General features: G+C 43.7%; 1 protein-coding gene across 3 annotated transcripts in view; it reads right to left on the bottom strand.

The window, feature by feature from the left end:
• The window catches only part of MTMR8 (myotubularin related protein 8), a 105,833-nt gene that overhangs the window by 42,882 nt on the left and 42,790 nt on the right, over positions 1-20,161 (bottom strand). For 2 of the 3 annotated variants that reach the window (XM_033944627.1, XM_033944629.1), the window contains exons 5-9: positions 19,826-19,954; positions 9,050-9,184; positions 7,578-7,710; positions 2,361-2,470; positions 2,045-2,170 (exon numbers count right to left, since the gene is read on the bottom strand). In XM_033944627.1, the coding sequence (XP_033800518.1) occupies positions 2,045-2,170; positions 2,361-2,470; positions 7,578-7,710; positions 9,050-9,184; positions 19,826-19,954 (633 nt within the window). The remainder of the gene's footprint in view (positions 1-2,044; positions 2,171-2,360; positions 2,471-7,577; positions 7,711-9,049; positions 9,185-19,825; positions 19,955-20,161) is intronic. The other variant, XM_033944628.1, reaches the window with a different exon arrangement.

Below are 20,161 nucleotides of genomic sequence, written 5' to 3'. Positions count from 1 at the left end.
CTCCTCTTAAGCATTCCTTAACACAGCCCTGCACAACATGCGGCCCAGCTCCGCGCTCCTGCTCTTCCCCCCTAGTCTCACCTTTAAAAGCGCTGCCACCACTTATCGAGGACCAACAAGCTAATTACGGCAGCATGCAGAGCACACCTCTGCACATGTTCCCTCTGCATTTTCAGGGGAGGGGCGGGACCACGGCAGAGGGAAAGATTAGAAAAAGATTAGAGAAATTGGGCCTCTTCTCCCTCGAACAGAGGAGACTGAGAAGGGACATGATCGAAACATTGAAGGTACTGAAGGGGACAGACTTAGTAGATAAGGACAGGTTGTTCACCCTCTCCAAGGTAGGGAGAACGAGAGGGCACTCTCTAAAGTTGAAAGGGGGTAGATTCTGTACAAACGTAAGGAAGTTCTTCTTCACCCAGAGAGTGGTGGAAAACTGAAACGCACTTCCAGAGTCTGTCATAGGGGAAAACACCCTCCAGGGATTCAAGACAAAGTTAGACAAGTTCCTGCTGAACAAGGACATATGCTAGTAGGGGTAGTCTCAGTTAGGGCGCTGGTCTTTGACCAGAGGGCCGCCGTGTGAGCAGACTGCTGGGCATGATGGACCACTGGTCTGACCCAGCAGGGCAATTCTTATGTTTTTATGTCCTCCCCAAGATCCAAGTCCTCATCCGGAGAAAACTAATCAGTCAAAAAAAGAATCCTCGTTCCAAGGCACCCATGGCCACTTGGACAATGGCTGAGGGGACTGGACAGAGGTCGCTGTAGCAGAAGAATGCCTGGAATGACAGTAGAACCTCAAACATTTTCTTTCGTTGTATATCCTTAGTTCAATGATAAGTAAATGAGTTCTGGACTCTCCTTGATCTAGTCATGTTTTTCAGGATGAAGCACTCATTCAAGTAGGTTAGAGAAAAACCATTCAGGACTTTAAATAATAGGCAATAAAACAAATAAAATTCATGCCTGTACCAGAAGCCAGTATGTGTCCAAGCTAAGGATATATGGTCATATTTTTTCATAGAGAAGAACAATCTGAAAGCTGTGTTTTGTATGGTTTGTAGCTGTTTTATTATTACAGTGGGGCAAGGCAGATATAAGATGTTGTAATAGTCTAGCAATCCCCAAACTAAAGATTGGACCAGAAGGCAGAATTGTGCCCTTTCAAAACATTTTTTAATATATCGCAAGTTTTGCATTACTGTGAAGGATTTCTGCACAACTTTGTTGATTTGTAATTGAAGCATACAAATAGAAACATGATGGCAGATAAAGGCCAAATGGCCTATCCGCAGCGCCCACTATCTCCTCCTCTCCCTATTGGCTAAGGCTCTTAACATTTGCATCTCCTCTTCCTATAGGCTAAGGCTCTTAACACCTGCATTGTGATGTCAGAGAACTTTCTGATTATAGAAATATAGAAACGTGACGGCAGATAAAGGCCAAATAGTCCATCCGCAGCATCCACTATCTCCTCCTCTCCCTATTGGCTAAGGCTCTTAACACTTGCATTGTGATGTCAGGGAACTTTCTGATTATAGAAACATGATGGCAGATAAAGGCCAAATGGCCCTTCCGCAGTGTCCACTATCTCCTTCTCTCCCTATTGGCTAAGACTCTTAACATTTGCATCTCCTCTTCCTATAGGCTAAGGCTCTTAACACTTGCATTGTGATGTCATAGAACTTTCCGATTATAAAAACATAGAAACATGATGGCAGATAAAGGCTAAATGGCCCATCCAGTCTGCCCATCTGCAGCATACACTATCTCCTCCTCTCCCTAAGAGATCCCACGCACTTGCCCCAAGCTTTCTTGAATTCAGACAGTCTTTGTCTCCACCACCTCTACTGGGAGCCTATTCCACGCATCTACCACCCTGTCGGTGAAAAAGTACTCACTTAGATTATGACAACTGACTGTAATACATAAAACCCTCCCTTGCTGGCTCACAGAGACAGGCTGTTTTCCACATAAATATGCAGATGCCCCTGGGATGTTTTATTTTATGACATGAACTCTTTGAAAGTTCATTCCTTACCATTAGCCCTTTAACAGTCCTATAATATGGATCGAGGAGAACACTTGCAACGGAGCAAACCTGTGCTGTGCGATCCCATCCGTCTGAGCAGTGGACTAACACACTGGCCTTTTCATCTTTCACTGCCTGCCAGGATAAGAAAACACAAGAAGATAGCTATGCTTTTTATTTTGCTTCTATTCTATTTTCTTGAACAGCACGACTAAAAATTTGTTAAACACATGTTCAGTTCTTGCTCACTGGCATTTCTGTCCCATTTTCTAGCTTCAACTAAAAATAGAAAAGCATGGTTGTCTTCATTAGGTCCGTGGCTCACCTTTGCTAGAAAGACTCCTGCATCCATGACAGCTTTAATATGCCTTAACCAGCCAGAGTTCTCCAAGCCTGTCAGAAAGTCACTCATGGATAGAGATTTTGTTTCACACACTAAGAGAAATGACAGCATGAAATGGAGAAAGAGTTCAGTCAAAAACATCCCATCTTATAATTACAAAGTGTTTCTGCTCGAACAGTGCATCTTCACCGCGCTAGCCCATTACAGCTTCAGTTTTTCTACCTTTGGGATCATCCTAAATCACAGAGTCCAACAATACCTCGCTGCCCCATCTCCCAATTCACAAAGCACTTGCCTTTCACGCCTAGGAAATATCAGGGACGAGACACAGCTACTTCTGATATTAAACTGAGAACAGAAGTTTTACATTTATTTTAGAACTCTTTGAAAATACGTAATCTGTTAAGACTATTCTGCCTTTTTCTCCCCCACTCAGGAGGGATGAAGTTAGAACAGGAAAAATCCAGTCTCCTCGTAATTGCACATGCTTAGCCCGGTCCTTACAATGGTCTGCAGAATCAACAGGCAGTAAAGAGGGGAGAGGGGAAAAGGGGAATGGGGACGTGCATACCGCCTTTTTGTGGCTTTGGTATTTCAAAGTAGAGAATGGGGAGTGTGTGGCACAGTGGTTAAAGCTACAGCCTCAGCACCCTGAGGTTTTAGGTTCAAACCCACGCTGCTCCTTGTGACTCTGGGCAAGTCACTTAATCCCCCCATTGCCCCAGGCATATTAGACAGATTGTGAGCCTGCCAGGACAGATAAGGAAAAAAGCTTGAGTACCTGAATAAATTTATGTAAACCGTTCTGAGCTCCCTTGGGAGAACGGTATAGAAAAAATTGAATTTTTTTTAAAAAAAGAAAAAGAATAACACGGGGATGGTTTACCACAATAAACCTTGGTCACCGCAGTAAATCCGCAGGAAGGGAGACATTTGAAAATGGTTTACCGCAAGAATGGGGACAAGTCCTTTCACCGCCCTGCAGGAGCGGTGAAAAGTCTGCTCCTATGATAAAAAAAATTGCACCCATGTCAGACACGGTATCTCCTCCCCAGTTCCTCTTGCGCCTATTTTACCTTCAGGAGCCAGCCAGCCATGCCACGATGAAGACAGAAGGAACCCAAACCCAAAGCCTGAGACCAATGTGATTTGAAGAATAAAATTACCAGACAACAAAAGGTAAAAAAAATAAATTTTATATTTTGTGATTTCAATATTTCAGATTTGAAATGTGTATCCTGCTAGAGCTGGTATTAGACATAACTGGGAACCGCAAAGCCCAGGCAGTGCTTCTTTAGCTTCCAGGTGGCTTAGGGCTCTCTCTCTGACCAGGGGGTAGTTGCCTTAGTTGCTCTCCCATAACACTATTCCTGCCATGTGTGACTGAAGTATTCTGTTAGCTTGATTTTTCTATGTAGCAGCATTCTGTAGTAATTTGGATTGTTCAGTTTTCACAATAGTGGAGGGGATATTTGTGAAAGGGAGGGGAGACAGGGGTTTTGTTGATCCTTGTTCTGTATTATTTGTGTTTATAAAATGACAATTGTACAGAATATTATCTCTTTTTATACTTTAATAAAATAAGTTCAGTGTAAAATCATAAGTATTCGAGGCTTTTGCAGATGGGATCTGACAGTTTGCAGGGCAGGGACAGGGACCAAGCTTGCGGGGTGGGGACGGGGACCAAGCTCATGGGGATGGGGCAGAGAACGGGACTGAGCTCGCAGGGACAGGGCAGAGACGGAGACTGACCTCGCGGGGACGGGGCAAGAATGGTGATAAATATTTTTCCCCATGTTATTCTCTATTTCAAAGCACTGGAGGACTAAGTGACTTGCCCAGGGACACAAGGAGCAGCACTGGGATTTGATCTCACAACCTCTGGGTGCAGAAGCAGCAGCTCTATCAGTGAGCCATACCTTCCCCCAGTTTTTCATAGCCTGCAATCTTTGTGGCACACATAGCATTACTTAGCACATTTAGACTTACTTTCTAGACTCACATTTGAAACGGAAACAATGAATAGTGCTTTCCTTTGAAAGTTCGCAGTCATGTCTGCATGCTAAAGAGTCTATATACCAACGTTCTCAAACTCAAACTCTTTGCAGGGCCACATTTTGGATTTGTAGGTACTTGGAGGGCTGCAGAAAAAATAGTTAATGTCTTATTAAAGAAATGACAATTTTGCATGAGATAAAACTCATTAGTTTATAAATCTTTCCTTAATTGCTTCTGATCATTTCAGCTATACACAGCGCAACATGCAGAAAGTGAAGTTTAGATAGTTTTTCACTTTCTGCATGTTGCACTGCTTTCAGCTGTGTATAGCTGAAATGATCAAAAGCAATTAAAGAAAGATTTATAAACTACAAAGAGTTTTTTCTCATGCAAAATTGAGATTTAGATTCTAAAGTATCAACTGCAAGAGACAAGATTTTGGTGTAGTCCTCTAGGCTTTTTTTGTCGAAGGGATAATCAATATCCGACTTGTGCCTTAAGTGTGCGGTGGTTGTGTCCGCAACCGCCTTCAGCTCTTGCCTCCTCCAGCACCGGACACAACCGCCATCTTACATCAAGCAGTCACTGCCAGATGTGCCAAATTTCACGAGAATTCACAAGATTACATACACACACACAAGCTGCATTGCTTCCAATGGTTACCTTACGTTCTGGAACGTTGCCCGCCTCACTGCTGTAACCTCACGCAAGCGTTTTCCAGCATCTGTACACAATTGTCCTCTCCACTCCACAATCACGTATAAAACGCAGGAATGCACTTGCATGAGGTTACAGCAGTGAGGTGGGCAACGTTCCTGAACAATGGTAACTATCGAGGGCTTCAAACAGTACCTGGCGGGCCGCGAGTTTGAGACCACTGCTATAGGCTATTTGTGTGAGTGGCTGAGATAAACATATCTTGCATACATCTGAAAAGCCCACATACAGAATTCTGTTTTATTCCCCTGACCTAAATGTGCCCATGGGTATGTCATGCTGTGGAGGATAGCCAGTGCTGTTAGCCTGGCAGAGGCTAATTTTCAACCCAGCTGGGGAAATGGCTTTGAAAACTGGCCTGCTAGCCTGAGTGGAATACCACTGTTCACAGGTTACAGAGATAAAATGCACACAAAGGAAAAGACATGTCAATGCTGCAAAACTCAAAAATTAAACCAAATCCGCTGGGTACTTGCATGTAATACAACTGCAGACTGAAAATTTTGCAAATATCCCTCTCCATAGCTGCAATATTTTTTATTAACCATTTATCTGTTTCATCTTACCAGCTCTGTTTTTCCCTCGTCTCTCTCTGATTCATTAAGTGCTATAAAAAATAGTTTCAGACAACCCCCCCACCCCGATTTACACTGTTGTGTAAGAAGCTCCCTTCAAAGTTCCAGTTCTGTTTGTTAGTGCTGCCCGATTCGAATCGATTCACTTTGGGTGAATCGATATGATTTGTTTTGGCAAAAAAATCGAACTTACCGATTTGTCGGTCCCCTTGCTAGAGATCTATTCGGGCTTTCCCTCTACCACCGGAGTCCTTCTATCTAATGTAACTTTCGGGTTTTGCGAAACCAGAAGTTACAGCAGAAGCAAGGACTCCAGTGGCAGAGGGAAAGCCTGAATAAGTCTCTGCGAGCAGATCGGCGGCAGCAAGGCTCTCTCCTCCTCGGGTGGAAGTATTTCTCCTCTCCTCCCCGGCCAGGAGATTCACTACCCTGCCACTACTCTGGGCATCTTCCCTCCATTCGGCCGCCCAAGTGGAAACAGGAAGTTTTCACTAAGGGCAGGCTGCAGTGGAGAGAAGACACAAGGAGTGGCGGCAGCAGTGGATCGCTAAATCACTACCGCCACTGGCAACAAGTTGCAATGTCAAAATAAAGGTAGATGGGGGATATGGACTTGGGGGAGTTGGTGGATTGGAGGAAAGATGGGGAGAAGATGGATGGGAGAGATGAACTTGGTGGAGAGGGGAAGATGGACTGTGGAGGGGGGAGATGTACTTGAGGGAGGGTGAGATGAACTTGGGGGAGATCATGAAGAGGGGAGATGGGGGAGGGATAGAAAATAATGGATCTAAAAACAGGAGAGGGAGAGAGATGGTGGACAATGGGATTTAGGGAGGGAAGTTGGACACAAGGGACGGTGTAGGGGATTTACAGATACTGGATAGGAGGGTAGTTAGAAAGAGAAAGGGAGAGCTGGTAGGGAAGGAGGGAGAGGTGCTGGATGAAAGGGTAGTTGAGAAAAGGAGAGATGTGAATCTGGGTATGGTGGGGTCCATCGCAGCAGCTAAGGGAATAGAGACAAAAAAAGGAAAGATGCCAGACCTCCAAGGGAGAGAAGGGAAACAGAAGGGGAGGACAGAGATGGATGGTTAGCACGGAGAAAGAAGAAAAAGACAAATGGGCAAGAGACCCCATCAAGCGAGTTATCAGAAGATGTTTGTCACAGAGCCTGGGACCAAAATGATTTGAATAATAACCAGACAACAAAAGGTAGAACAAATAATTTTATTTTCTGTTTTGTGATTACAATATATCAGATTTGAAATGTGTATCCTGCCAGAGCTGGTGTTAGACAGCAAGCATGAACTAGGACCTAAAAGAGAGAGGAAAAGTCTTTTTTATTTATTTGTTTAGACCACAGTGCCAGTGTGGATAGGAGAGGGCAAAGGGGGTGGAGTGTGTGAAGAGGCTATAAAATAAACCCACCAGGATGTTTCGAAAAAAACACCCAATAGCGCAGGAAAATCAAATCGAAAAATCGATTCAATAGGCTGAATCGAATCTTCCTGAATCGGGCAGCACTACTGTTTGTTGAACAGAACAGCTGCTCCGGACCTGACCAGCCTAAGAATGGGCAGGATTTCAAGCCAGGTCTTGTGTGCTGTAAAGCACAAACACATTTATTCTGATTACATCTTTTCAAAAGATCAGTGATATTATTAGTAAAGCTCTGCAGATCTATCATCATCTTACTCTTCATTCCTGTAAAAATAGTAACATTAGTTTATTATGTGCAGTGTCACCAACCCAAAGCGTTCCCAAAACTCTCCCTTCAGTTTAGAGGACACTCCTGGATCACAGCCTCTCCCCCCAACCTGCGTCCTGTACTGCTGTATTTGCACACCCCAGGTATGAGCTCCTCCACATGCTGGCTGCTGTAGCTGTGAAACCAAGCCAAGCTTCATCCTACCTTCCAGGAGTTTCTGCAGACTATTCCGCATCACATGAATGTTTTCGATACCGATGAACTGAAAGCGAATGTTGATGTAATTATCTTCATTCTCATATCCTTTGCCAGCAGCTCGATTTGCCATAGCATTTAACTGCATTTCACAAAAGAGAAAAGGTGACGCTCTAGTAGTTGGATTTGGTCCTAGAGAAAAACATGTCTGAGTAGCTCATGATAGTGAAAGCAGCAGCTAAAGAATGGATCCATGTGGTCTGGGAAGTTTCTGTTGGCTCTTTAAAAACATAACCACAGCCTACTCTGACAAATGAGAGACAGCAAACCCCGTAGCATTCTAAAACCATTAGTTGGATGCCATAGTTTGCTTTGATTCCAAAAGGGATCTATTTACTAAGTGCTGGAGTAGCCTAATGGTTCGTGCAGTGGCCTAAGAACCCGAGGAACTGGGTTTGATTTATCCAATCAATAACAAATGGAACCCAATGCATACACTAAATTCTATAAATAATTAGACACAAATCACCTCTCCAAATTTTTTTTATGGTAAATCAACTAAATAAAGATAAACAGGGGAAAAGCCTCAGATAAAGGTTCTGGACTACAGCGTCCTCACAAACCCCCCTTTAGTGCTCAATTTTTCAATGTTACTCTCTGAATCAATACAACTTCAAAGTATCTTTAGAGGCAGAAAACTTGTCTTCTTCACCCAATCTTCTATTTTAAATATGTAGTTTATAAATGCAGAGCCCCGTTGTAAGGAAACAAACTTTCCTGTGCCAACGACAGCCAGCATTTTGCTAAAAAAAATGCTGCTTCAGGCAACAAGAAATTGGCATACAAGGTTAGTGTGTTTTACGCAGAAATTACATTTTTTCCTTTTGGATTTTTTCTCTCTTTTAATATTTTTGATCAAATTTTGCACTTTCATTATCTGTTAAATTCAACATCAGGCCATTTTTTGGGGGTATATTGAAGGCTTTTTTTGTCTCTGTGTTTAACAAGTTTCCTTCTTTTTCATTGCATTATATTCTAGGGCAGTGCTTTGCAATCTTCACCTGGGTCCTGAAGCCAGTTGGGTTTCCAAGTTCATCACACTTTCAGGAGATGAAGCTGCATAATAGACAAGTTACTGTTCACAGTTCTACTGTCTGCCTTCACACTGAGTAAGCAGAATGAACTGGAACAAAAGATATAGAACCAGAGCTTGCCCTATTATAATAGGACATGTGCCAATGCCAAGAGATGCTGACGGTGTCAATGCCAGGATCTGCTGCAACCATCCATCTAAGCTGTATCTTTCCGCCCAGGTATATTCATTTCAGATTTACAATCACCTTATTTTCTGCTTTTTCCCTATGGCAGTACAGTGTCCTGTGCAATGACATCATTTAGGGAAAACAACTATCCTTACTCAAAGTAAGTTTCGGACTTGCACTGCTCACTTACAAGTATAAATCAATATCATTCAATAATACCTTTGGCCTTGTGTCAACAACATACATAAAGGGACTTCCTGGATTAGCATCGCTGATTGCCTGCAGCATCTGTTCATCCTCCACACAGCGAGCGTTGAACCCCGAGAGAGGCTGGCTACACCGACAGATAGCAGTCTGAAAAACAATACTTCATAATGGAAAGGCAGCTCATGGAAAGAACCATCTTATTGTTTCCTTCCTGGTATCTCTTCTAAGTCGTCACTTCCTATGATCTACAAGAAAGAGTCTGATATTCAGGGTAACCAAGCTAAGCAACTTAACCTGCTTCACAGACCAAATCCATAGATCTCTCTCTCATGGAGAGTCTTAAACAGCCTGAAAAACAAACCTCTTTGTGCTCCCTGAAAAACTGGAATGTTGACATCCTCATTCTAGAACAGGGCTTGGAAATGCCAGTCCTTGAGTGCTGCAAGCTGGTCAGCTTTTCAGGATAGCCACAATAGGAGCAATTCTATAACACAGGCAATAACATTTAAGAGCTCCTTACACACATAAATGCTTAAAATACTATTTTCATAGGTATGTGTGGGTGTGCAAATTCCACTTAAGTGGATAATTGCTCAATTTACAAAGATCACATGGGCCGAGCACAGACCCCCAAACAACAGTCAAGTAGCTGGTCATAAGTAGAACTTCTCTACTGTAGACTTAACATGTTAGAAGGCAAATATTAGTTGAGGATGCACATTAATGCCAAATTGTGGACTTTGATAGATTGACAGCATGATTGGAAAAAAAGTTAGTATATCTTGAGATAAGTAGATTGGAGGGTTGTGGATGCCTGGAATGCCCTTCCTATAGTGGTGGTGGAGGCAAAAACAATGACGGAGCTTAAAAATGTGTGGGACAGACACAAAGGATCTCTAAATAGAAAGAGGATCATATAGACACAAACTTGCTACAGCGAAGGAGGGCCTGCCGGCCGGACACACCAGTGGCAGCCGTTACTTCTGGGGGGTTCCCGGAGGAAGGCTGTGTGACTGAGGGCTCTCTAAAAATTCACTTTATTATCTACTTTCATTTGAGTGGTAGCAGCATTCTCCCTTTACAGGTGGTTTCTCCCTCTCATCTAGTTCCTTTTCTTGGGGCTTGGGAGACTATTTTCGTTTGAGTTTTGCTTCATCTCCCATTTTTTGTGTTTTGCTTGTATTCGGCCGGACACACAAAGCACCCAGCCAGCCAGCCATCTAAAAAAAGGTTTGGGAGGGTCTTGGTGGGCTACCTTTGGGGGGTGTCCAGCAGGAGAGACTGGGCATCCCTCCTGCCAGTGAACTTTCGGGGGGAGGGGGGGGGTCCGGCAGGAGAGATTGGGTATCTCTCCTGCTGGAGAACTATAGGGGTCACGATGGGTGCCGGGCAGGCAGGACTATGCATCCCTCCTGCCGTGATCATTCGGGGGGCAAGGGGGGGGGCACGGCGGGTGTTAGCAGGACAGATTGGGCATCTCTCCTGCTGCAATCATTGGGGGGGGGGGGGGGGGTGAGGGCCATGGTTGCATGATTCTCTAACCGGCGCTTATGGCAGATACCGGTTAGAGAATTGTGCTTTTAGGCGAAGGACTGGTCCGTCCCATGCCTAAAGGTCTTGTTTTGGGCGTTTGGGACTTGGGCGATATTTTTTTGAGAATAGGGCTTAAAGGTAGACATAGTGGCAGTCTGGGCAATTAAACACCTGAATGTGCAGGTAGGCCATTCTTGAAAACAAAACACAAAAAAAAACCAACCCCAAAACAAAACTTATTTTGGATGGTTTTTTCCCCCCAAGAATGGACATTTCCCTGCTGCCTACTTTGGGTGCTTAAAGCTTTAGGCCAAAAAGGGACTTAAACCTTTTTTTAATGCCCCTCCATATGTTTTGTGTATTATGTTGTGAGCTGCCTAAAAGTAAGACAATTTGTGGATTATAAATATAATAAAATGAAATGTGAAAGTAGATTATTTGCCCTGCCACTGAGTTTGTCCCATTATTGAGCATATTTAAGGCACATTTACAGTTCAAAGGAAACATGAGCAAGAATGGAAAGTTATGTGGGTTGATATTTAAGTGATGTGATATAAGCTTGACCTGAGTGACCCTATAATTACAAACATGGAAGAAGTCCAAAAGGAGAAGAAATATGAAACTTCTTTGTATGGATTCATAGGCCAATAATTGTAACTGAACTGCAGAGATGTGAAACTTGAAGCTTGAACCAAATAGAATAATCTTGGTGTGCAGCAATATAGTGACATCTTAAAGTTTGTCATGTTTTTACCTTAGTTTTGATTTTTACCTGCAATGTTTAAGCAGAAGATTAACCCCACACCTCTTCAGATGCTGGGGGACAGTCTTCGTTCAGGATCAACTAACGCTTTTCTATGCCACTGCAGAGGAGCTGCCTCAGCACCCTGAGGTTGTGAGTTCAATTCCCACAGCAGCTCCTTGTGACTCTTGCTCCAAGTACAAAATAAGTAAACCGCTATGACTGTAACCACACAGAGAAAGTGGCATATTAGGTACCGTCTCCTTTACTATCTGAGAGGATTCAGCTCCTGGGAGCTCAGGAAATGGAAAAACAACTTGAAACAACTTTTAGCCCGAGGAGCAGAGATGGCTTCCTGATCCTGCAGTTGCATTTTTGATACAGTATGTGCAGAGGTTTTGTGTGGTTAGGTTAAAGATTTTGTTTTATGAGTGTTTTCTTTTGGAACTTCATTTTCTACTAATTTTATTTATGATACTGCTGGTTGTTTGGAAATATGTTTAGTATTTCTGTGGTATAAAATATCAGTACTTGGATTTAAATTACATTAATGTGAGTATAACAGGTAATAAAAGTACATCTGAAATATAAAGTTTATAAAAAGAAAAAAAAATGACAGACAAAGCTGACCACTATAAACACAGAAGTCATTCAAAACAGGAGTACCCTGAACTACTCAGATTCCTCCGAACATCATGACGTCCGTTTCCTCTTGAAATTTATTAAGTCTCCTTGCTTTTGCTTCATGCTTTCCAACTGTGTTGGAATAAAGTACACTGCTTCATTAGCATTTTTGTAAGAACCTATTTTCCTGAGCTCATTTTCCAGATGTTTAATCATATTTCACGGGCATCGGTGTAACTCCAGATACAGTCAGGTTCAAAACAATGACAGCAGCTGGGCTTCAACAGCTTTCAGAAATGTTCAATATTAAATATCTTTTCAAGCATTAAAACATTTTACAAATGACTTCCCCGGCATCTGAATTATCCAAAAACATGTTAAGATCCTTTTTCCAGCACTGCTGTTTTAATTGAGTCTTGCAAGAAAGACTTGAAAAATCAACTTAATGGGCTGGCACCTGGGTAAATGAGTCAGCCCCAGCAATGACTGTGCTGCCGTAGCAGACTTGCACTGAAGTGCATACTTCAGAAGACCAAGCTTTAGTCTTTGCAACTTAGAGAACTCAAATTATTCTGTTTGTTCACTTGATAACATTTAAAAAGCCTTTGATGCAAGACGTATGTTAATGATTACATAACACACATTACAGCAGTTTCCAGAATTTAAACACGTTCATTTGTAAGTAACTCCAGAAATGGCCTCTGCTGTCCATCAGCCTAAATTGATAAGCTCAGGAGAAATGTAAGGAAATTTGTTTAGTTATTTTAACGGAAAGAGTGGTGGATGGAAAAATTATGTTCTTACCTGTTAATTTTCTTTCCCTTAGACGCAGCAGATGAATCCAGAGACCAATGGGATAGCTCACATCTACCAGCAGGCGGAGATAGAGAAACTGATTAACAGGTGGTCCTATTGGCTGGCACTCCTCCTGTCTCATCAGTATAGCTCCTTGCCCAAGCACACGTAACCAGCAATAGGCATAGCATGTAAAAAACTTCTTTCCCATAACAAATCTCAAAATGCAATAATACAGAAAACAACCTGCCATAATAACAAACTGCGAAAGTTGCAAAAGAAAAAACCGAGAGACAATATCCAGAAAGGGTGGGGCTCTGGATTCATCTGCTGCATCTAAGGGAAAGAAAATTAACAGGTAAGAACATAATTTTTCCTTCCCTAGCAACAGCAGCAGATGAATCCAGAGACCAATGGGATGTAGCAAAGCAATCCTCAATCTGGGTGGGAAGCAAACGCCGCCTCCGCAACAACCGAAGCACAAAACACCCCTACCGCATGCGCCCCCACATCCAAGCAGAAATGGGGAGAGAAAGCACGCTCGGAAGACCAATTAGCCGCGAGACAAATCTCCTCCAAGGAAAAAACCTCTGGGCCGAGTCCAAGAAGTAGCCATCGCTCCAGTGGAATGGCCAACCGCTTCCCTGCCAACAAGCAAGCATAAAGAATGTCCTCCTGGACCCATTGAGCGATGGAGGCTTCGGACGCCACCAAACGTTTGAGGCGTCCCTTGAAGAATGCAAAAAAGGAGATATAAACAACTAAAAGTAGTAAGAAACCGAGCTCACAGAGAACGCTACGTACATATCAAAAAATGCAGTGAATAAAAGCACTGCTCCCAATTTCCCCTCCCAGGAAGAAGGAAGGAAAAGCGAGCATGACATAAAAGAAAGGATGACACCCCCCTAGAAAGAAATAATGGTACCATCCAAACTGATACCCCATATTTCGGAAATCAGAAATAGGAATCCCCGTTGAACAAGGCCTGCAACATAGAAAACTGCAGAGCTGAAGCCATGGCCACAAGAAACCCCATGTTCAACGGCACAGCTCTTTAGAGTCCCAAAAGACAAGGATGAAATGAAGCCTTCGGTATACTGAGAAGAAGTACGTGAAGATTGTACTCCAAACCGGGCTTTCTAAGAGGCGCATGAATATACCGCACTCTGTTTAGGACCTGAACTACATGAAGCTGAGAAGTAAGCGAAGAGCAATATACTTAGCCCTTGTAACAAGCCAAGAATGGCACTAGAAGCTGAAGGGAATTGAACGCTAAGCCCTCGGCAATACACCTGTGCCAAAAAGGAACTCTGGAGTGGTTCAAACGTTAAGAAGCACCCAAGAAAGGAAAAACCTCCAAAAGGAAGCAGAAGCCACAGGAGAAGATGTCCGTAGCACCTGGATAAGAGAAGAAACAACCTGCTTCGCATAATCCTTACACGTCAGCCAAGATTTTTCAAAAAACTAGGTCGTAATACTAAAGTAGTACAAATATCCATGTTGAACGGACCCTAGGCGAGCAAAGCCGGAGATACCAGGAAACTTCTTAGTCCGGCTGTCGAAAAACTCATCAAATCCGCAAAGTAAGGATGGCGCCGCCAATCCAGAGATTCTACAAATACTGTGCCCGGAAAGCGCGCTCGAGGTGGCAAATCCAAGCCATCATCAGCCAGCGGAAAACACTGAAAAAGAGAAGGCAGAAGCGAGAAAGGAGCCATGCAGCTACCCCCTCTAACTCCCACTCCCTGGGCCCGCCGAAGAAGCTAGGAAGCTTAGAATTGAGAGACGAGGCCATGAGGTCTAGGTCAAGCAGATCTCACTTCCATAAAAAGAGCTAGAACGCTTGAGCCACAAATCTCAATATCCAGGATGCAGAAGATTACACTATTACTAACATGCACACTTTCCAGAGCGTACACAGCGCTGTACACTGTAACATACAAGAAATGGGCCATGCTCAGATTCCGCAGAGAGAAAGTCTATCCAAACTCTTATCCTGATCCATAAAAGGATCTGCCAACAGAAGACGAAGATGAGAGTCCACCCATTGAAGCAGAACAACTTCACCTACCAATGAGTACAACACTTACTGCCCAAGCAGTAGAGAAATACCCCCATCCTAATACTGACCAAAAGGACCCTCACAGGCAATCCGGAAGAATGATCTGAAGCTCCAGAAAGGTAGCCTGACCTTGCTCAAGAGCAGAAGAATGAACAAGTACTGAGTCGCCTCTGAAGACCAGACTCCAGGAGCTGAGGATGGAAGCCACGGAGCCTACCAACCCGACAGCCCGGGATGGTCGGTGGTCATGAGCTAGTCCAGCAAAGACCGAGGCATGCCTTGAAAAGAGAAATCGCGCTGAGCCACCAAATCATACAGAGTGATGCAGGAAGAGCATACCAAATAATTGGTGCCCTGAGATACCGGGAACCACCGGAACAAAAGCGACTGCTGTAGCGTAAGAAGGGGAAAGCAAGCCGAAGTCCCCAGTGGAGTCAGCAATATGGATCCCAGAAACTTTACAGAATCCCATACTCTTGGTCATGGTAAGCGAAGAAGAATACCAATCTGAGACCGAGACCCTACGCCCAAGTCTCCGGAAAGAAACACATGTCTCTCCTATATGAATAAAAACATCACCCCGATATACCTATAAATAGTACAGGAGAAAAGAGTGCTGTGCAAATTCAAAGATGCACGTGTAAAGAACTGAGGAAAAGATATCACCCTTTTCGTGTCAGTCAAAAGGCCCGACTGGAAGTCGTCCGAATCAAGCAGGCAGTCAAGAAGAAATTAGATGAATCGCCTGGTAGCGCCAAAACGGTACCACCGCCCACATCACCTAAAACGTTCGTGAAGCCTTGGGTAGGCAAAATGGCATGTGCCAAAACCGAAAGCACCGCTCCAAGAGAGTCAGGCAAACCAAGTGCCGATTCGGAGTCCATAGAGAAAATGTAAATATACTCCCAGGTTGTCTGCAGAAATGTGTAACCCCGAGAAACTAATTTAGCAGAATGGGATCCAGCCTGCCCAATGCCCCCTATCTCGGGCACCATGCAGTAAGTGGAACAACGTCCCTTAGTGCAGTAAGTGGAACAACGTCCCTTAGTTCCCGAAGAACTACAAGAACCGTCCTGAGGACCAGTAACACTGAAAAGGAAAACACAAAACATAGAGACTCCAAGAACGAACTGGAAAACCTGAGGAGAATGTAAAGATGCAAGCATCCTGAAAAATCTTCACAGCCCTCTGACCTGACATTATAGTGTCTTCTCCCTCATGAGAAAGCCTGAAGAGTCATTGGAAGAAGTCAAGATCCCCTCAGAATGAAGTGCAGAAGGTCAGGGAATGGCAGAATGAGACTGTAGGATCTGCAAGAAGATTCTCCTAGGAAAAATCAAGGTTCACAATGTAAAGAGGAATATACTGGAACCATGAAAACAGTACTAACCCCTTGCAACATGAGCGAAATATGTATGTCCTTTAAAGTGAATACGTACTAGACTCAATCAAGATGCTGCATTTACTGCCCCGTGGAAAACAACAGCATCCTTACAGGTATCAGACAAAGCTCACATCGTTAATGAGAGCTTCAGGGATGAGGCTAACAGCCACATAGTGCGTGATCCTCCGTGGGTTTGATAGAATAGGTAACTGGCTCCTGGTTAAAAGGAGCTGTACAGCCCTTTCTGTCTGGTCGGGGGGCCCGTCTAGCATGTGTCATGAGAAAATGGTGACAGGAGAAACCAGCGTGATAAGCATGGAAAATGAAGTCCAGGCCCCCTCAGAAATAGAGAAGAGAGTCCTGGCCGCAGGAATATGCGCAGTGTCATTATGCCCATAGAGACAGCCCGAACTTGGAAACTGCTTGTACTACCTTTAGGCATAAATATCCTGTGCCACTACTAGACACATGCAGCTCAGCACAGAGGACCAAATAAGGACAGTTACCAATAGACAAAGGCTCAATCTGCAGGGACCCCAAGAGAGACAATGAGATACCTGTGTGAAATACAGGGCACTATCTTACTGCTGATCTCACTGTGCCGTGAGTTGCCGTATGTCGCCCCAGTCTGGAGACAAACCGAGACTGGGTGACCTAGCACAGGTCAGAGTCTCTCTGGTAAACCCCTTGAGTGCTAACCCCAGAGTCCGATTAAACAAGCAGCTTCCTTCAAGGGAGTACAGCAGGAACACAGACATAGACATATAAAGCTGCCCAAGCTTGTCCCAAAGCTGGTGAAACACATACAACTTGTCTGAACCGGAAAGGAGAGAAGCCCCAGCATACCCTGACCAAAGTCAGCTGGAAACAAACTACCGGAACGCTGCAGCTCTCCCGCCATCGCCGGAGACCCATGCGCACGCCTGATTCTTGCTGACACGTGGCCGCTGCATCAACGCTCCTAGAAACCTAGTTGGATTCGAGCCCCGCAAAATTTACCCTGCCGCGGCTTGCATAGAAAGAAAATCAGACTCGGGGAATAACCAGAAGAACGGCCCACAGCGCCGGAAAAAACATATCCCATCTCATGCGCGCTGCTATAAACCGGCACCTGTACAATCAGCTGCACATGGCCGTGACAAACACTGATGAAAGAGAGCCTCAGAATAAACAGGAACACTGCTGCACTGAAACCCAACAATGAGAACAAGTACGAGCATGAAATCGCATCGCTACTGCTGCGCTGTAACCAACAAGGAAACAAAGCGCGTGCATGCAAAGGGCGGGAAGTCCCGGCTCCCTCCATGGATTTCTAGTCATAAAACTTAGCCTCAATAAAATATCCATACCTTAAATGTATGATGATCGAACCCACAGTACTAAGACTCCCAAACAGAACCTGAAGTTCAAACAACCGTAAAAGCCAGACATACTCTCAAGCTAGTTGTTAGGGCCAGTTGAAGCCAGTTTGCAGCAAAAGCATGGCAGAATGTAACAACTGTGGTCTCTTTTTTTTTTTTTTTTTTTAACAGAGAAGGGAAAGAAGAAAAAAATTGAGACCCAGTCAGACCCTCTAGCAATGGAGGGAGAGTGAGGCAGGGACAAGGGGGGGCCCAAGTATAACCTCTAAAGCCGGCACCGTTCAGCCGGACACCCCTGTCTCACTGAAGAGAAAATCTCAACAGGAGAAACAGAATGGCAGTCTCACTGAAGAGAAAATCTCAACAGGAGAAACAGAATGGCAGTCTCACTGAAGAGAAAATCTCAACAGGAGAAACAGAATGGCAGTCTCACTGAAGAGAAACCTCAACAGGAGAAACAGAATGGCAGTCTCACTGAAGAGAAACCTCAACAGGAGAAACAGAATGGCAGTCTCACTGAAGAGAAACCTCAACAGGAGAAACAGAATGGCAGTCTCACTGAAGAGAAACCTCAACAGGAGAAACAGAATGGCAGTCTCACTGAAGAGAAACCTCAACAGGAGAAACAGAATGGCAGTCTCACTGAAGAGAAACCTCAACAGGAGAAACAGAATGGCAGTCTCACTGAAGAGAAACCTCAACAGGAGAAACAGAATGGCAGTCTCACTGAAGAGAAACCTCAACAGGAGAAAATAAAGTTCCAGCCACAGCCAGAATTCAGGAGCTAGTTGAATAGCGACCTTTTCCTGCTGGGAGATAGAGAATACTGATGAGACAGGAGGAGTGCCAGCCAATAGGACCACCTGTTAATCAGTTTCTCTATCTCCGCCTGCTGGTAGATGTGAGCTATCCCATTGGTCTCTGGATTCATCTGCTGCTGTTGCTAGGGAAACAAGGTTGAGCTAAAGACTGTCTGAATTCAAGAAAACACAGGACAAACACAGCATTTAAATGAGAGGAAGACAGCAGATGGTATGGATGGCCAGACTGTGTAGGCTATATCGTCTTTTATCTGCCACCATTTTCTACATTTCTATGATCTAATAGAAACCATAGAAACATGACGGCAGATAAAGGCCAAATGGCCCATCTAGTCTGCCCTAGTCTGCCCATCCGCAGTAACTATAAAATATGTCTTTCAGTTTGTCTGATACACTTAAGAGTTCAAACTTATTTTCTTATATTTCTTCCCTTCTCTCATTTAAGATTTTTAAAATTTAAGTTACTTTTATGCCGTTTCTTACTCAGAACCTTTTAATAATCAACCCTCAATATCACTCATCAGTAATAGATGATGTGCAAGGATGCTGTTCTATATTATTACATCATTCTGAATATATGTTCTTATTCTCCACACTTAGGGATTCGCAGAACGCCACCCGGGTAGTTTAACACAGAGTGGCAACACTCCTCACTGACTCCTCCAATATCATGTGTGATTTATATTTAAATATATTTTTTACAATTATTTTCTTTTATAATTTTTACTTTTTTCAGAAAATTAACCCCACACCTCTTCACATGCTTTTTTGAAAAAAATTATTAACTATAAATTAAAGTAATTGGAAAAAATATATATTTAAATATAGATCACACAATATAGATCATACAATATTGGGGGAGTCAGTGAGGAGTGTTGTCACTTTGTGTTAAATTACCAGGGTGGCGTTCTGAGAATCCCTAAGGGCTCCTTTTACAAAGGTGCGCTAGTGGTTTTATTGCACGCACCAGATTAGTGCACGCTAGCCGAAAATCTACCGCCTGCTCAAAAGGAGGTGGTAGCGGCTAGCGCATGCGGCAATTTAGCACTCGTTAAGGCCCTGGCGCATCTTCGTAAAAGGAGCTCTAAGTGGACAATAAGAACGTATATTCAGAATGATGTGGTAATATAGAACAGTGATTGTGGTAACTGTGAGTGCTGCTATTTTTGATTGCAAGGATGCAAGCACTAGAAAAAAAACCAGCAAAAAAACATCCTCCTGCTCACTACGTGTTATTTTGTTTCAAATAAACATGTAAAAGCTGGGAGGGGCTGAAAATGTTTTAAGAGCTGCACAAGCTCTGGCTTTCCCCAGAACTGTTTTGGGAACACAGTTTCTGATAAGTGATGAAGCTGTCAGGAGTGCTGGAAAGCAAGAGGAAAGCGGAAGTCGCTGAGAGGATATGTGTTGCACGCTTCCTGTTCTGAAACAGCAAAACAAGGGGAAGAGATGCGTGTGCAACTCACATTGTTCTCTTTGTAGAAGTACGAAAGCACTGGAATCCGAGCCCTGCTTCTGAATTTGGCACTTCCACTCACGGTTGCACTGTTGGCTGCTTTAGGAATGACTATGATAGGAGGGTACGTGCTACAGACCTAAAATATACACAAGTGTATCAAGCACTACTTTTGTTTATTTTGAACTTTTCAGCTGCAACTATAACTTTAAACTGTTTCACTTACAAAAACTTACATTTTTATTAAACAGACTCAAAATGCTTATAGCCACAGTCCCTAGTTTCCCTTGACAGATTGTCAAGTCATGTGACTCATCCATATATTTACATACTAGTCTTATAGCCC

The sequence above is a fragment of the Geotrypetes seraphini genome, chromosome 5, assembly GCF_902459505.1.
Source record: "Geotrypetes seraphini chromosome 5, aGeoSer1.1, whole genome shotgun sequence".
Classification (NCBI taxonomy): domain Eukaryota; kingdom Metazoa; phylum Chordata; class Amphibia; order Gymnophiona; family Dermophiidae; genus Geotrypetes; species Geotrypetes seraphini.
The sequence above is the reverse complement of the archived record's forward strand: the minus strand, read 5'-3'. Positions and strand labels throughout refer to the sequence as shown.